The 19,678-nt window shown below is 39.4% G+C and overlaps 1 protein-coding gene across 1 annotated transcript in view; it reads right to left on the reverse strand.

Moving 5' to 3' along the window:
• LOC135477560 (serine/threonine-protein kinase Nek10-like) overlaps window positions 1–19,678 on the reverse strand; it is a 54,350-nt gene that overhangs the window by 20,648 nt on the left and 14,024 nt on the right. The window contains exons 3-15 of the mRNA XM_064757704.1: window positions 17,231–17,291; window positions 16,883–16,998; window positions 15,128–15,226; window positions 14,657–14,783; window positions 12,749–12,827; window positions 12,082–12,149; window positions 10,681–10,760; window positions 10,056–10,142; window positions 8,047–8,136; window positions 7,036–7,167; window positions 2,701–2,791; window positions 510–549; window positions 46–191 (exon numbers count right to left, since the gene is read on the reverse strand). Of these exons, the coding sequence (XP_064613774.1) occupies window positions 46–191; window positions 510–549; window positions 2,701–2,791; window positions 7,036–7,167; window positions 8,047–8,136; window positions 10,056–10,142; window positions 10,681–10,760; window positions 12,082–12,149; window positions 12,749–12,827; window positions 14,657–14,783; window positions 15,128–15,226; window positions 16,883–16,998; window positions 17,231–17,291 (1,216 nt within the window). The remainder of the gene's footprint in view (window positions 1–45; window positions 192–509; window positions 550–2,700; window positions 2,792–7,035; window positions 7,168–8,046; window positions 8,137–10,055; window positions 10,143–10,680; window positions 10,761–12,081; window positions 12,150–12,748; window positions 12,828–14,656; window positions 14,784–15,127; window positions 15,227–16,882; window positions 16,999–17,230; window positions 17,292–19,678) is intronic.

The following is a 19,678-nucleotide window of genomic DNA, read 5'->3' on the forward strand; positions in this document are numbered from 1 at the left end:
AGACAATGTCAGCTGAAATCTGGTGTTATCCTATGTGTCAGATACCTGGAGTTTGTCCACATATTTCCTGTCCTTCTCACAGCAACGCTGGGGTAAAACCAGCAGGCCCAGGCAGTACACACCATTAGCTTGAGCAATCTGTTGTGCATTGGTGTCATTCAGGACTAGTTCCGTCAGGCAGGCACAGCAAGCTGAAGGTCGACATGAACAAAAACCAGAAAAATAAATTAGGTCATGGTAGAAAAATACCAAGATCAAGGTTAAAAGATGGGAAGTGTTTCAAGGTGACAAAAACAAAAGTGCTGACAGAGAAAAACAAAACAAACAATTTCTGAATTAAGACAGTATTTCATATTTTATCCCACTCAGAATTTAACACACCTGTTCAAACTGAAATAACATTGTTTAAGTACGACAGCTTATGACTTGCCTAATAATTCCACACAATTTGGACTAAACGAATCACTAAAATGGATTGATCATTTCCTAGATGTACATATAAAACTGACCGGACTTGAGTGAATACTGCTGCTGTGTAAGCTCTGCACTCTGCAAACAAAACATAACACAATAATTAACCACAGCTGATGTAGGTTATTAGCCAATCACTTTATGTCAATGTGGTTGTCTTCCCTTTAATTTCTGTCCAAGGTTTCAACAATTGCAATTTTCACCCACACTTCCATACTCCTCCCACTGCAGGTTTGAACTAGTCCAAAGTTTCATACAATTGCAATTTTCACCCACACTTCCATACTCCTCACACTGCAGGTTTGAACTAGCCCAAAGTTTCATACAATTGCAATTTTCGGGGCCTCCGTGGCTCAGTCGGTTAGCGCGCTAGCGCAGCGTAATGACCCAGGAGCCTCTCACCAATGCGGTCGCTGTGAGTTCAAGTCCAGCTCATGCTGGCTTCCTCTCTGGCTGTACGTAGGAAGGTCTGGCAGCAACCTGCGGATGGTCGTGGGTTTCCCCCGGGCTGTGCCCAGTTTCTACCCACCATAATGCTGGCCGTCGTCGTATAAGTGAAATATTCTTGAGTACGGCGTAAAACACCAATCAAATAAATAAATAAATTGCAATTTTCACCCACACTTCCATACTCCTCCAAGTGCATGCACGTTTCAGTGACGGCAATTTTCGACTTTCCTACACCACACTGTGGTGTTGATTTTTTTGACATTTGATTTTTCTCCCCTTTTTTGTACTCAACAGTATGAGATCCTTCTAAGGATGTATGAACTGTAAAGTCTAATGACAATGCAGACTAGTCCAACATACAGCCTGGGAAGGCCTCTATGTGCATGAACCATTTCAAATCTGAACATAATTGATGTTAATCGTCCACCTTATAAATACTTTGATGTTATCCGTGTAGGGATATTATGGTGAAAGAAAAGCTAATACTCTCACAATATGAAGTTAACCACCTCTTAAAAATCCTGTTTGTATATTATTTATTGTCTACATGTGTAGACGGTGAAATATTTGGCCAAAAAAAAAAAAAAAAAAATTAATGGATTAATAACACTTTACACGTAGGTAAAATTAACATATGCACTTAAAGGATACATCAAACGCTTTGGTTTTATTTCTTAATGTGCAGATTATCATTTGTAATAACATAACAAATTTTTGCAACTTTCAACTTGGGGGGTTATAAATGGTTTCAAAGCACAGTTTTCTTAAGGCAGTCCGTCCAGAAATTAACTAGCTTGAAGCGGTGATGTCAATGATGATACCTGTGTAAAAAGAACTCTGTTGGGGATGGACCAGATGGGTCTGGGTGAATGGTGGCGGGGGTGTGGGGAACAGACTGAATGGGGGCGGATGTAGGGACGTGGATGAGGCGCTGAGCTGGCCCAAAGAAGCCATGCAGTATCACCTTGGCCACACAGTAGCGCATGGTTCAACGAGCTTGGGGCACTTTGGGGGTGTTTACCAAGTTCCGAGCAAGATCAAAAATGACATAATTTCTGAAAAAATCTGACTGTTGACGGAAAATATGCAAAAATATGCATAATATAGAGGGATAATTAACATTTACTTAAATTCCCCCAAAATTTTTCCTAAACAAAAATAGAAACATAATCTTTATTCTATTCTTTATTTTAGTTCCTTTTCCTGTATCCTTTAATAGCAGTGCGACAAGTGGTGTTGGACAACTTCAAACCCATGAACAGATGTGCAAAACAGCAAATATGTGTACATGTGTTCCACTGGCAAAATGCTATTTCCCAGAAGTGTTAGAGTTTCTGCTTTAAAAGACATGAGCCGTTAATGTTTGTGATTTCCAAAGAGAACGACAACAAATAGTTGATGTTTAGCCAAAGCAATCGGTAAATGAATCACTAAACCACACGGCAGTTGGTGAACAAATGTCTTTGAGAATTTGAAGATTTTTACCTTTGATTTGGTTCCATTGCGGTAATAAAACTCCAATAAATACCCCTAGGTGTATTAGATACAAACACAAAAAAGTCTTTATCATAAGCAAAATGCAATGCATAAATTGCAACATAGTTTTAGCCAAAAGGAAGGAAAAGCAAATTAACACAAAAACCGTTGTACATTTTTAAAATTTATGGCCGTCACATTACAAGATCATCTGATATTTATTAACAACCAAATTCTCTATGTTACCAAAACTGTCACACAGTTCCAGAATGCCTTCTTTTGTGTCAGAGTTATCTCCCTTACCTCATCCACCCCTGCAGCAGTTTGGCGTTGCAACCCAGCACTGGCTGGACCCCCACTGACATCATTCCTCTCTGACACAAACTTCCTCTCACTGGCAAAGAAAGAAACAAACAATGGGGTATGCAGATTACGAGAAGACACAATACACTTTTCAGGCTACAGCAGAAGCTTGCACCCGACTGGTTCAAAATTAATAACATGACCATTCAATTTTTTTCGTGTACTTCATGATTTAAGATATCTAAGTCATACAAAATTACAATTATAAAAAGTACACTTTTTCAATCTTTGGGCAAGACAGTTTATCAATACATAAATAAATATGTTGCAGTGTTCAAGTTTTATTTATTTATTTATTTATTTGATGGGTGTTTTATGCCATACTCAAGAATATTTCACTTATACGACAGCGGCCAGCATAATGGTTAGAGGAAACCAGGCAGAACCCGGGGGAAACCCACGACCATCCGCAGGTTGCTGGTAGACCTTCCTACATATGGCCGGAGAGGAAGCCAGCATGAGCTGGACTTGAACTCACAGCGACCGCATTGGTGTTTTCAAGTTTTGGTGTGCTACGGTGGAAATTCTGCAGTTGTGAATGTGACATACATACTGATTACCACTTGTACTTGAACTGGTAACACACTACAATACTGTAACAAAGCTGCTACCAATCTCCATTCTAACCACACCACTGTACAGGTGTATAGTACTACATCAAGTATTATGGTATAAATACATATGTAGTTTATTACTGTATTGAGACTACGGCTCACAAACATACAAACAAGTAACATTTTCACTTCGTTATGACGGACAGGAGACATCCTGTGCTAGCGCGCCAACCAACTGAGCCACGGAGGCCCCCTCAACATTTTTAACATGTACACACAACTAACAGGGTCTGCTCTAATCTGGCACATTCTCTTTTGTGCCATGTTTACCACGTTCAGTATTTCTAATTCCTTGGTATGGTCTACGTACATGTATAACACAATGTGGTGAGGTGATCGAAAATTTGGGAAATTTGTGGCACTTCAGAATACTGGAAATCCACTATATTCTGCTCCACTTACACGAGGAAATCAGACTGCTGGAAATCCAGTACACTGTTGCACTTTAACAAAGAAATCAGAATACTGGAAATCCAGTACTCTGCTGCGCTTACACCAGGAAATAAGAATACTGGAAATCCAATACACTGCTGCGCTTACACGGGAAAATCAGAATTCTGGAAATCCAGAACACTGCTGCACTTACACAAGTAAATCAGAATACTGGAAATCCAGAACACTGCTGGGCTTACACAAGGAAATCAAAACACTGGAAATCCAGTACACTGCTGCACTTACACAAGGAAATCAAAGCACTGGAAATCCAGTACTCTGCTGGGCTTACATGAGGAAATCAGAATACTGGAAATCCAGTACACTGCTGCGTTTACACGAGGAAATCAGAATACTGGAAATCCAGAACACTGCTGGGCTTACACAAGGAAATCAAAACACTGGAAATCCAGTACACTGCTGCACTTACACAAGGAAATCAAAGCACTGGAAATCCAGTACTCTGCTGGGCTTACATGAGGAAATCAGAATACTGGAAATCCAGTACACTGCTGCGTTTACACGCAGAAATCAGAATACTGGAAATCCAGTACACTGCTGCGCTTACACGAGGAAATCAGAATACTGGAAATCCAGAACACTGTTGGGCTTACACGAGGAAATCAGAATACTGGAAATCCAGAACACTGCTGGGCTTACACAAGGAAATCAAAACACTGGAAATCCAGTACATTGCTGCACTTACACAAGGAAATCAAAGCACTGAAAATCCAGTACTCTGCTGGGCTTACATGAGGAAATCAGAATACTGGAAATCCAGTACACTGCTGCGTTTACACGCAGAAATCAGAATACTGGAAATCCAGTACACTGCTGCGCTTACACGAGGAAATCAGAATACTGGAAATCCAGTGCTCTGCTGCGCTTACACAAGGAAATCAAAACACTGGAAATCCAATACACTGCTGCGCTTACACGAGGAAATCACAACACTGGAAATCCAGTACTCTGCTGTGCTTACACGCAGAAATCAGAAAACTGGAAATCCAGAACACTGCTGGGCTTACACAAGGAAATCAAAACACTGGAAATCCAGTCCTCTGCTGCGCTTACACGAGGAAATCAGAATACTGGAAATCCAGTACTCTGCTGCGCTTACACGAGGAAATCAGAAAACTGGAAATCCAGTACTCTGCTGCGCTTACACGAGGAAATCAGAAAACTGGAAATCCAGTACTCTGCTGCGCTTACACCAGGAAATCAGAAAACTGGAAATCCAGTACTCTGCTGCGCTTACACGAGGAAATCAGAATACTGGAAATCCAGTACTCTGCTGCGCTTACACGCAGAAATCAGAAAACTGGAAATCCAGTACTCTGCTGCGCTTACACGAGGAAATCAGAAAACTGGAAATCCAGTACTCTGCTGCGCTTACACGAGGAAATCAGAACACTGGAAATCCAGTACTATGCTGCGCTTACACGAGGAAATCAGAATACTGGAAATCCAGTACACTGCTGGGCTTACACAAGGAAATCAGAAAACTGGAAATCCAGTACTCTGCTGCGCTTACACGAGGAAATCAGAATACTGGAAATCCAGTACTCTGCTGCGCTTACACGCAGAAATCAGAAGACTGGAAATCCAGTACTCTGCTGCGCTTACACCAGGAAATCAGAAAACTGGAAATCCAGTACTCTGCTGCGCTTACACGAGGAAATCAGAAAACTGGAAATCCAGTACTCTGCTGCGCTTACACGCAGAAATCAGAAAACTGGAAATCCAGTACTCTGCTGCGCTTACACGAGGAAATCAGAACACTGGAAATCCAGTACTCTGCTGCGCTTACACGAGGAAATCAGAATACTGGAAATCCAGTACTATGCTGCGCTTACACGAGGAAATCAGAATACTGGAAATCCAGTACACTGCTGGGCTTACACAAGGAAATCAGAAAACTGGAAATCCAGTACTCTGCTGCGCTTACACGAGGAAATCAGAATACTGGAAATCCAGTACTCTGCTGCGCTTACACGCAGAAATCAGAAAACTGGAAATCCAGTACTCTGCTGCGCTTACACGAGGAAATCAGAAAACTGGAAATCCAGTACTCTGCTGCGCTTACACCAGGAAATCAGAAAACTGGAAATCCAGTACTCTGCTGCGCTTACACGAGGAAATCAGAATACTGGAAATCCAGTACTCTGCTGCGCTTACACGCAGAAATCAGAAAACTGGAAATCCAGTACTCTGCTGCGCTTACACGAGGAAATCAGAAAACTGGAAATCCAGTACTCTGCTGCGCTTACACGAGGAAATCAGAAATCTGGAAATCCAGTACTCTGCTGGGCTTACACAAGGAAATCAGAACACTGGAAATCCAGTACTCTGCTGGGCTTACACAAGGAAATCAGAACACTGGAAATCCAGTACTCTGCTGTGCTTACCCTGGTAAAGCAGAATTTTCCTGTCAATACACATGCGATGCAGTGTGCAAGTTAACACACAACTTTAAGATTCCAATAACCTAAAAGATTTTTCAAGAAACAGTGCCAATTCGTCACTGCTGTACAGTAGTTGTAGTCAGCAGATGGAAAAATATACCTTTATCTGGATTGACAGTATAAGTTTTATACAATGAACAAGCAAATACAAAATGATATTCATTTTCAACAACATTACAAGCACCACAATTTCTTTCATCAAAAGAAAGTTTGTTAGACGCCTTGTGAGACGCCTCCCAGTTTCGACTGATAATCCATGGGAAGAAGCTGTTAACCTGGTTATTTCCACCCTAATCTTCTTTATCCCAATACATAAATCAATATAGAAGTTTCCTCTACCCATAGTTGTGTACCATGCGTGACTAAGCCCAAGGGAATGTAACAAATCATGTAACTTTGATACCCAGTTAGTCTGCTTCGTGACAGATCATCATTCAATAATACCATGTAAGCCCGTTTTACAACACGTCTGCCTCCTGATGGAGTAATTGAAGACACAGCATGGCATTACACTTATGTGTACAAGTGATGCGCTTCTACAGCCATCAAATGATCTGCAGTGTATTTATTTATTTATTTATTTATTTATTTGATTGATGTTTTATGTCGTATTCGATATTTTACTTATACAATGGGAGCCATCATTACAGTGGGAGGAAACGGAGACAGATCCCGAGTGAAACTCACGACTATGGATCTGCAGCTTCAATTTTGGACCAAATTTTTAACATTATTCAATGTTATGGCATGAACCAAATACTTACTGTAATAGTGACAGGAGTAGGGGAATTCCCCCCATTAGTCTGATGTCATTGCTGAAGTCAGGGTCTTCTGCCAGCAATACCAGGCACCACACAACATGCCACAGCAGCATGGCATTGTCACTGTGTAACTGACTGAAAATATACAGAAGCATGGCATTGTAAGTGTGCAACTGGACTGAAAATATACAGCACCACAGCATTATCAGTGTGCAACTCCCTGAAACAGCATTACCACTGTGCAATTGACTGAAAATATACAGAAGCATGGCATTGTAAGTATGCAACTGGACTGAAAATATACAGCACCACAGCATTATCAGTGTGCAACTCCCTGAAAATATACAGGACCACAGCGTTATCACTGTGCAATTGACTGAAAATATACAGAAGCATGGCATTGTAAGTGTGCAACTGCCTGGAAATATACACCCAAATGGCAGTGTTACTAAGCAACAGACTGGAAATATGTTTAAATATCACAAGCTAAGATCACAAATAAAATGTAAGTCATAATGGTGAATGGTGAGTCACCTCAATGGTGAGTTGACTGATGCTAAAGACTTGATCACTTCAATGGTGAGCTATCTGAAGGTAAAGACTCGCTTCAATGGTGAGCTATCTGGGGGTAAAGACTCACTTCAATGGTGATTTATCTGAAGGTAAAGACTCACTTCAATGGTGAGCTATCTGAAGGTAAAGACTCACTTCAATGGTGAGCTATCTGAAGGTAAAGACTCACTTCAATGGTGAGTTATCTGAAGGTAAAGGCTCACTTCAATGGTGATCTATCTGAAGGTAAAGACTTACTTCAATGGTGAGCTATCTGAAGGTAAAGACTCACTTCAATGGTGAGCTACCTGAGGGTAAAGGCTCACTTCAATGGTGAGCTATCTGAAGGTAAAGACTCACTGCAATGGTGAGCTACCTGAAGGTAAAGGCTCACTTCAATGGTGAGTTATCTGAAGGTAAAGGCTCAATTCAATGGCGAGCTATCTGAAGGTAAAGACTCACCTTAACAGGATTGGAACTCCATCATAGACCTTGACCATCTCCTTACTCTGAGGGTCCGCACACAACAACCGCAGCAGATTGGCAGCCAATCTGAGGAAACCATATTACATGTCACTGAACATGAACAAGTATTTATGCATTGATTTATTCGTTTATTTCACTGGTGTTTTATGCTGAACTTGTGAGTACTTCACCTATATGATGGTGGCCAGCATTATACTTGGAGGAAACCTGTAAAAGCCTAGGGGGAAACCCATGATCTTTTATGCACTGATGTCTAGTATATAGAGATTGTCATGATAGTGCTTGATCTGTGATCATGTATTAACATCGAGCTGTCTGAGGCCACAGCCCAACCTCAGACAACCAGATGTTCATACATCTGGATGATCTATTTATCATATACCTCTTATTCAGTGAAATCAACAAGAACGAAATCACAAGCATACAAGTTCAACTATAGCACCGAAGTGTCTGATCATGTCATTCATAAACCCACAATTAACATAGTTCAAAATAGTTATTAAATTACTCAACGGAAAGTGAGTGCAGATATTAAAACTGATTATTGAAATTAATTTGAAAATAATCATAAATTTTCTACTCCATGATGCCTGATGAATAACCATAGTTTTAAATGGTTTTCATTCATTATCAACAACAAAAACAAATCAAATGCCAAACTGCAACTTGACTGAACTATCTTGAATAAAAAAATATGACTACTGCGGTTCTCAATAACGCTGAAATTTCATCTTGGAAAGAATTGGCAGGATCGCCGGGGACATTTTACTGCTCAGTGTTTTGTCAACGTTGCGCATCCCAAATATATTTACATAATTTCCCCAGTAGGAGGCGCAAGCAAGGTCAGGGAGTTGAAAGTGGTCCTAGAATGAGTGCTGACTCTGATACAAATCTTTGTATCATGTGGTGAATACCAGCTGCCCATACAGAGAGGTATATGATAACTGTTATTATAGCCAGTGGTACAATACATGGTCACATAGCTTGTTAATATACTGAACAGCCAGATATATATTCATATATATCCTTTGATTTTGAAGACATTATAAAGAAATACAGATGAAATGACAAACAGAATGCTATATACAGTTTCATAGAAAAATACAAAGAAATTCTATTTCTGGACTCCTGGTCATGATCCGAAATATTTCTACATCTATAAGTACTAGCTACTGTATAATTATATGTTTATTTAGGGACTGTCCTCATAAATTGTTTGCTCTGGGTCATATTTAACCGCAGGAAAGATACACTCAAACGAAGGGTGTCAAGTCTGTTCTTTTCCTTGCCATCGATTATTGGAAAAAGCCACAGAGAGAGCAGGTCTGGCAAAATTAGTCCATTTGCACAGCAGAATGTGTCGGCTACAATGACATGCTTCACCGATCACAACTCACAGGATACTGCTCATCTTTACTTTTTCCGCTCGACTTGCTGACAGTAAAACAAATACCAAATTAAGATAAGAATCAGTTTTCACTTTTCTTCGCCTTCTCACCTTTTATTTACTTCCTTCTACAAAAAGTATATCCAGTGATTCGACTGTTGCATGAATACTATGAAATAACCCTGCACATTTCGTTTCGATCACGAAGGCTCGGTGTGAGTAAATTCAGACACCCGGATATATTTTTAACACGACAATAAAAACTTTTAATCAACGACAAACAGTGCCTGATCAGCAGAGACCTCAACATCCACGGTCACAAGGCTAGATTTAACCATTCACATTAAATGACAATGAAGTTTTTTTTTATTAGATCACAAGCCAAGACTTGAGATCTGAAAAAACACCCACTACACAATATAGTGTATAGTCAGCACAGACGAATGAAAATATTTTATGGGGTCAGTCCCTAATTGTGCATGTGCTGTGCGCATATTTAACTTAGTGTGTAGGATTCACAATCATACATGCTTATACACCCAGTAAGTGCCTTAATCCCACACCTCCACGTATTGGTATTAACATAAATCATACTTACTTTTTTGTCAGCGTATCATATTCCTGTATTATTGTCAGCAGAACTTCTATAGAGTTTAATTCCCCTATCAGCTTCCTGGGCTGTCCACTGCAGGACAAACAGTGCAGTCATTATACAATGGTTTATTAATACAATACATGAAAACAGTATGAAAACAGTTCAAATGTTAACTGACCAATACTTTACGCCGTGACTGGCTAAGGGCAGTCACACAGTTATTTATTTGACTGGTCTTTCAATTAACGGTGAAAATTTTCATTTCCATGACAACAGTCAGATTCACTGGTGGAGCAAACCAAAGTGCCAAGCCCTGCGATCAGGAGGCAATCTTAGACTTAAGTTTCAAATGATTTTAAAAATGTTATTTCTTACATAACAAGGTATAGTCAATAAATGCTTGACAACTAATTCTTTAATCTTGGAAACTGCAACAGCTGATCTTGAACTGAATGTAGTTACCCAACATGTTGGGCAAGGGCCTGAATAAGTAAGTCGCAGAGATCCCAGTGTGTTTGACGTAGCATTCCTGACCAGTCTAGCCAATAAACTCGCATACGTGTATTTGTATCTTGAAGCAACGTTAAACCCAAACAACTAAGTAACCTCGGAAGATGGTTATAATTACCTCTGAGCCAGACTGATGAGTGCATAGAGTGAGCAGTGTAACACTACAGGGTCTCTTGCTGTCAACAACAACACCAGCCACTGCAAACAAAGAGAAGGCCATATAGAATATAAGACATGACAGAGCAGCGATGACTTTGTGACAGTGGGGAAATTGTCATGTTACTAGCCTGTGAAATATGGGCTCTTGTCAAAATACCCCAGTCAGGGTTTAATCCTATATATATATATATATATATATATATATATATATATATATATATATGTATGTATACATGTATGCTTGGGGTTTCATGCCGTACTTAACAATTTTTTCAGTCGTATGATGACGAGGACTCACTAAGTGTATGTGTACATATATTGTGTCTTCTTGTGGCAGGGCGAGTCCATGTCGCCAAAGTGCTGCCACCACTGAACCATCATGCTGAAGACACTGGACATGACACCCCACTCAGTCACAGTATACTGACACTGGGCCAAAAAGTCATGTTTCCTTGCTCTAACCTTGGATGAGCACCAAGCGAGGCAGCAGCAAGTACCATTTTAAAATCTTTGGTACGACTCCACCCCAGTTTGATCCTGAGGCCTCCCGATTTGAGACGGATGCTCTAATCAATGGTAGATGTTATTTTCGGCATACCGAATAGCTTATGCCTACAAGGACATGCATACAGATGTGTACCATACAAATACATGTATGATGTGAATGTCCGTGTTCGTGTTCAGGGGTTAGTTTTCAGTTCAGTTAATAGTATTTTGTAACTTCTGTGTGCAGGTGCTACTGTGGAAATTCCACTTTATTCCTCTCGTAGCTCTCAGCTGTAAAATGGCAAGAGCACATATGGCTGTTCTTGGTGAGTACAAAATCGTCTTACGCTGTAAATCCACTCCTTCCCGAGGGCCAAATTCGCCTGGACAGCTTGAAAAAAAACCAGGGTTCTTCGACATCCTATTTTTAGAACCGTATGCAGAACATCAAACACGAATATGTAGTGAAAAGTGTGGGCGTATTGACTTGTTACCAAGGCCTCATATATAGTGATAGAGTGGACGTGCTGACTTGTCACTAAGGTCCCATCATGTAGTGATAAGAGTGGTCGGCTGACTTCTCACTAAGGCCCCATCAAGTAGTCATAGAGCGGACGGCTGACTTGTCACTAAGGCCTCATAGGTAGTGAAAAGTGTGGGCCCGTCGAGTTGTTATGAAGGCCCCATATGTAGTGATAGAGTGGACATGCGGACTTGTCACTAAGGCCCCATATGTAGTGATAGAGTGGACGGCTGACTTGTCACTAAGGCCCCATATGTAGTGAAAGCGTGGACATGCTGACTTTTCACTAAGGCCCCGTATGTAATGATAGCCTGGACGTACTAACTTGTCATGTCAACTGAGGACACAAACCTGATGAGCTCCACATGCCACTAGCCATTCTCTCTGCTCCACCAATGCAGACAGCTTCTGATAAATATCTACAAACAAACGTAGAGGGAAATAAATATTTTTCAATATCATCGGACAATATAAATACCATGAATACCAGCAATGAAAAATCATCTATTTGTTGGAAATGTAGATATTCCAGGAATTGTTCACATATTTATATGATCAGCAAGCCTTGAAAAACAGTAAAATCATATAACACATTAAAAACTGTCAAAATAAAATAGCAGATTTTCAATTTAAATTTTAATCCACATTTCGATTATTTTTTTTTCCAGTTTACCTGTAAAACACAAATTAAAATTCGCTTAGGACAAATACAATGAAAAACATACACTAAATAACATTAAAACAGATTCTTTCCACAAAACCAATTTCAGTTGCAGACTACAAGTACATGTATATATTCTATTATAAATAAACTCTATATGGAAACTAAGTGCGTACATGTAACTTTGTAAAGAAAAAAAATTAATCATTAACAACGGAAAATATTGTCACCACAAGAGCTGCTGGTTGAAGAGATATATTCCATATGCAGAATACATACAGCATTATCATGACTTATCTCCCTTGGATTATGAACACGCATTTCAGAACTGCAACAAACAACTCATTTTTGTCTTACTTGTTATTTCCTTCAGTATATCAACAACATAAGGCCCATCTCCGTAGGTAAGATAACTGTCTGTAGCTTTCTTCAAATGCTTAAAAAGAGACATGAAAAATAGCTAAGTTCTCTTCAACAACATGAAACTCTGCGGGTAAAGAAAGTGGAATAGCTGTAACATATAATTTGTAGCAAGGCTATGAAAGAGCTTGCCAGTAGAGACACATAAATGCAACCTTCAGTTGAAGTCTCGATGTCATGAATTTGGAAATTTATGACAATTATTGTGCACACAGAGCACCAGTGATGGAACATCCCCCTTGCATCAGTGTACTTAAATGCATGCATAACTTCAGGTGAATACATGCTGTACTTTTTGAGATACTACCCCTAAAATTCTGTTCAACATTGATACTTATACCTTATACACCAAATCATGTAATTTACGGCATTTAATTATATGAACACATCAAATCAATGATGGAATATACCCCTCCTGTAATTCTGCTCTACAAGCGTGCAAACCCTAAGCTCGATAAATGCAGTGCTTTTTGAGATACCAACCCCAACATTTTGTTCAACATTGTCCAGCTCATGCTGGCTTCCTCTCTGGCTGTAAGTGGGAAGGTCTGCCAGCAACCTGCAGATGGTCGTAGGTTTCCCCCGGGCTGTGCCTGGTTTCTTCCCACTATAATGCTGGCTGCCATCATATAAGTGAAATATTCTTGAGTACGGCGTAAAACATCAATCAAATAAAGAAATAAATATTGTACGCCGACACTGATGTTCAGGGTACGACATGGGCTACACCTGTACTTTGTACAAGCAAGCTAAAAATGACAGCTGATACCATATATTTCCAAATCATCATACTTATTGAAGGTTTACAGTACATAAAGGTACTGTCCACCCGTTTTGAGACTGCTGATCACACTTTGAACATAAACACTGCCTTAAGGGCTGTTCCCATCTGGCCTGGTTGGCTCAGTTGTTCTGATGGGCTAGACAGTTTGATGGAAGCCAGAATTTTTCACTGTCCCTAAATAGTTGTTGCAAAGTTGGAAATTCCACATACATTTAAGTTTTTCCTGATGATAATGAAGTGCTCCTCTCATAGATGGAACAAGTACTAGGCTGGCATAGCAAGTTTGTGGGATGTTTCTTATTATATTTTAGACCTATGCAGTCCTTGTGACGTCAGTTATATTCTATTAACCAGGCATACACAGTTGTAAAGTTAAATACTAATGTGAATTACCTATATATGTCAGGTGAAAGACCATTAAACACTGTCCAGTTTAATAGTTTGATTAAAATTGAAGAATTTTTCCAGCCAATTAAAATGTTTTTGAAACACTGAATTCTATGGTGGCCTACCTAAACATACTAGGACAGCCGATCAGGTTTTTGTCATTACACACATTGCTAGATTTCATTATTCAAAATACATACATATATATCTATAAATAGATCATGAAACGAACGATTTCGGGCAAAAAATACGGATATGACATCACTGATAGTGTCCTAACAGACCACCATAGAATCTGATGTTTTAAAGCCATTCAACTCAGTTGGCAAAAAGTCTTGACCATATATCTGGACATTATTTAATGGTGTCTCATCTAATATATACTTTATTTTAGTGTTTTCTTTGACTATAAAGAGTTTCGGGGTCTATAGTCGATATATTCTTTCTGCAGCAGCTTGATTGTGCAGACACTTGTCACAATCAAGTGAAAATTGATCAAGGTAAATTTTATTTACAAGGTAGGCAGGACACGTTTACAACAGCTATCCTTGAAGAATGTACAAATGATCTCAGGCTTATTCATCCATCATTTCATCCCCTATCTCTGTCTCTCTCAGCTGACCAATGGGATAATCTTTCTCTGTAATTAACAACAATATCTGTAGAGATCTCACCTCAGAAAGGGTCTTCACACCTCCAAGATTGAAGAACTCTTTTTGGTAGGACGGATCTCTCATCATGATTCGCAGACAAACCAACACTCGGAGGATGTTTTCTGGCAGGGCATGACTTATCCATTCTCTGCATGAGAAGTTGACAGGATAAATTTCCACATTTCAAAGACACATTATCAGTTATCCAAAAAGGACATAATTCTTCAGTTGACAGAAAATTCACGACATGTACAAGTTTGAGAGTTTTTGTTACGAAATGACCTAAATTTACACTCTCATCACATACCTTCCATTCTAAACAGTACAACAAATGCAACATGTTTAGCAACCCACAATAGCCTTCACTGCATCCTGTATTTGATTTTGGACTTCCAGCCGCTTATATTTTTTGATGCAACTTACAGAACATTCATGGGAAACACAGAAATCAGGGCCGTTTTCTTCATCAGTAGCAAAATTTAATATACTTACAAGCAGCACAGCCGTTGTTTGACTAGATTAGAGAAAATATCACAGAAATCTTTGTGGCGTTCGTGAAGGCTAAAAGCTCGCTCTTCCTTGTACGTCAGACTGCAAATGAAAGATGCATTTCCTGAGACATTCGTCAATTCGGAAGTATTATAACGGTTCTAATTTGATTGTACAAAATTCACTAAGACTGGCTTTGATATACCATACCTTTTCCAGAATTCAGTAGAGGAGTTTTGATTTTATACTCTTTTATCAGTGAAGATAAAAAAAGCCCTACTGTATCATGTGACCTGTGAGAAATGTTAGGCAACTATCTATGATTACATTAATGATAAAATATGTAAAAAGTTATCCATAGTGTACACATTCGTTGGAGGACATTGAGGAGCAGAGCATTCATGAAGTTCGTAAAGAAAAGAGGTGTCATTCGTACCTTTATAACATGTGATCAGTATTATCATCAACAAAACTTTCTGAACATGTTTGACAAGTCACATAATACAGTAGGACTTTTCTTACCTTTAGCAACCAAAACAGTTCGATTTTCCCCTATTAATCTACATTATGTAGCTATCCAAGAATACCATTAAAACATGACTTTGGTTAACATGTACAATTCATTCATATGTGCTAGGGGCCTCCGTGGCTCAGTCGGTTAGCGCGCTAGCGCAGCGTAATGACCCAGGAGTCTCTCACCAATGCCGTCGCCGTGAGTTCAAGTCCAGCTCATGCTGGCTTCCTCTCCGGCCGTATGTGAGAAGGCCTGTCAGCAACCTGCAGATGGTCGTGGGTTTCCCCCGGGCTCTGCCCGGTTTCCGCCCACCATAATGCTGGCCGCCGTCGTATAAGTGAAATATTCTTGAGTAACACCAATCAAAAAAAAAAAAAAAAAAAAAAAAAATCATATGTGCTATATTCCTGGTCAATCATTTTTTGTGCTAATCCAAATCCATGGATTGGCTTATTTTGAACTAGGTGTATAAAAGCTTAAAGTGTGAGGAGTTTGAATGCAGCTCCTCACACTGGTGAATCAGTTGTGGCTTTAATATGGATGGTGTGTCAAATGTTACAACCTAGCCAAGTTTGGCAGTTTTCTCTCGGTCCCACTCAGTTTTCTCCAGCCATAAACCAAACTGATTATATCAAAATAAAAAATATTCTTGAGTTTTGTGTTCAATCTCAATCAAAGAAATAAATTTGCCAATACATGCATGGATTTATACCCATCATATTTTACGAACCGACATTCAGTTGGCAAAAATGAGTTTAAAACTTAATTTTGTCGTCGAAAACTGAAAGTTTTCAGTTTAAAAAATCAATTTTAACAACAGATATATAATCATACTCAATGGGGGTGTCAAAAACGGAATCTTTAAAGAGCATGGCACATTATTTTCCACCTTTGGCTTTGAAAAAATCAATTTATTTCAGCTGTCACTCTTGTTCTACTGAAAATAGGAAGTCATTCATTTGCCTCGTTTTGAGAACACAAACGGCAATAAGTTTCGCACAAAAAAGACACAGAAGTATAGATAATTATACATTTTACGATAGAATTTGCCTTGGTTTGTAAAAAATGTCAGTTTAGCCCCTACCAGGAGATAACCACATTATTGACAGGTGGGTACATGAATAACCTGGGTAATACTTCCCTCTGGAGAGACATTACTTCTGTGTACAGGCCGACATGCCGTAACGGAGTTCCCAGTGTCAAGAGATACATGGCTATATGCACATGCTTGTAGTCTACTGTACCTGAACTGTTCCAAGGCGAGCGTCTCGGTGGAGGGCCGGCGCCCTGCCTTGGGCTGAGGGATGGGCCACTGGAGGGAACCTGGGCAGTAAGAACATCTGTACTCTATGGATGGGAGCTGCAAGCAGACACACGCAGAGAAATGGCATAGAGTAAGAGTTACACAGAGTAAGGGCATGCATTTTAAACTTTTAATATGTCAGATGCTGTATCAAGGCATACATTTGGTCCAGTATTGTTTGTACTGTTCATATTAACACCTACATACATGTAATAAATCATAAACCAGATACCAGATATACAACCATTTACCAGATATAAGCGTATATGTATATATGTGCATACTGTACCTGTTGCTTACTAACAGGTGTCCGTATGAGATCCAACAACCTGTGTAAATCTTTCTCCTCTCTGAAAAATTATTCAAAGAATGTTTAAAGGAGAACTCCAGAATAGAATTCTGCCAAACATACCCAAGGTCATTGTAAAAACACTTCATCTGAGACCTTAACTTTATACCCAGAACCCACTGTACGAAAAAGTTTGTAATCTGCCCAACGTGTCCATCAATATATTCTCTCAAGCCGCTATTAAAGCCAAAATTAAGACATCATGCCATGACATGCACATGTATTACGTCTTCTTACACACTTCACAATGCTGTATGTGTGGCCAAGGTTTGCAAAACATGATTTTTTCTATTTGGCTCCAGAACACTGAATATTTTTATTCTAATTTAAAGGTAAAGAAAACACTAAAATGAAGTATATATCAGATGAAAGACCATTAAATACAATCTAAGAAAAAAGTTTGATTTATTTCCTTAAAATGGTTTCAAAATATCAGATTCTTAGGTAGTTGGTTGTGAACGAGAGGATTTCAGTGGCTTCACATCCACATAGTTGGCTTGAAACGGGACATTTCAAGATAGATTTGATTTTATTTATTTATTTGATTGGTGTCTTAAGCTGCACTAAAGAATATTTTACTTATACGACGGCGGCCAGCATTATGGTGGGAGGAAACCGGAAAGAGCGCGGGGGAAACCCACGACCATCCGCAGATTGCTGAAAGACCTTCCCACGTACGGCCGGAGAGGAAGCCAGCATGAACTGGATTTAACTCACAGCGACCGCATTGGTGAGAGACTCCTGAGTCATTACGCTGTGCTAGTGCGCTAACCAACTGAGCCACGGAGGCTCCAGGTAGATTTGAAGAATGTCTATACATGTTCAATGATGAAATGCAGCAGTCTATGTGTGTTAAGTGGAAAAAATTTGATGACATCACTGGTCCCAAAATTGTCGGAAAATGCCACAGTCCAAACTAAAATCCAAACTTTCAAATGCATTTTACTTATTGAAAAAAAAATATATATTTTTATGGACAATGTTTAATGGTTGTTCATCTGACATATATTTCAGGCTAATATAGTGTTTTCTTTGCCTTTAATATATAGCACTTGAACATTGCATGCACTCAGGCATTTTTGTCAAGAGCCTCATGGCTATCGGTCCATCATAATGTCAACCTCCACTCAATTAATTTTGATTATACCTTATTTGAATAAAAAAATTCTGTTTTCTGTTACTTATGCAAGAACTTGAGTATAAATGCTTTTCAATTACGTTTTTATATCTTAACGAGTGTATGGAACTCTCCTTTAAGTAGAGTCTAAATTTCTGACTTTCACACCAAGCACTGATCAGATAAAAATTCCAATAAATTTAATGGAGTAAATGAAGAAAAAAACTTTTTCCAGGTCATGAAAGCTTGTGAGTGAGTGAGTGCTTGGGTTACAACATCGTACTCAACAATTTTTCAGTCATATGATGACGAAGGAATCCTTAGAGTATATGTGATGTGCCTCCTTGTTGCAGGGCGGATTTCCTTTTATCTAGTGCTGCTTCACTGAGACGCCTTACCGAAGACAAGTAAGACGCCCCGCCTGAGCCATTATACTGGTATGGGTTAACCAGTCGTTGCATTATCCCCTTCATGCTGATCGCCAAGCGAGGAAGTTACAATTTCCTCTTTAGAAGTCTTAGGTGTGACTCGACCCAGGATTGATCCTGGATCTACTGCTCCTGAAGTGGACGCTCTACCAACTGTGTGAAAGTTTGCCAACTGTATGCTAATAAGTGCAACTTCTTATTATAAACCCTAAATGACTTAAAATTTCGTCCACAAAAGTGAATTTTTAAAAGCACAAATAAATGTCACAAAATATTATTTTCGGTGTGCTGAAACTTATAATTTTCCATGTAGAATATCATGTCATGTTCCAAACAAATGTCAAAAAACACCTTTCTAAAATCAATGGAGCTCAGTCACACAAAATGGGCAGGTTGGTCATGGACAAAATTTATGGCCATTTAGGGTGTATGTTTCAACAGGAGTAGGTCCAGCCATGCTGGTACCTTATGTACAACAAGTACATGTAGTCCAATGTAGTCATATAAGCAGCTTTAGCGTCTGCTTCAGGAGTAGTCGATCCAGGGTCAATCCTGGGTTGAGTCACAACTAAGACTTTAAAAGAGGAAGTTGTAACTTCCTCGCCTGTGTTCAGCATGAAGGGGATATTGCAATGACTGGTTGATCCGTATCAGTGTAATGGCTCGGGCGGAACGGCTTACTTGCCTTCAGTAAGGCATCTCAGTGAAGCAGCACTACATAAAAGAGCGGTGGAAATCCATCCTGCAACAAGGAGGCACATTACATGCACCCTAAAGATTCCTTCATCGTCATATGACTGAAAAATTGTTAAGTACGATGTTAAACCCCAAGCACTCACTCAC

This window comes from Liolophura sinensis, chromosome 11 (assembly GCF_032854445.1).
Source record: "Liolophura sinensis isolate JHLJ2023 chromosome 11, CUHK_Ljap_v2, whole genome shotgun sequence".
NCBI lineage: Eukaryota > Metazoa > Mollusca > Polyplacophora > Chitonida > Chitonidae > Liolophura > Liolophura sinensis.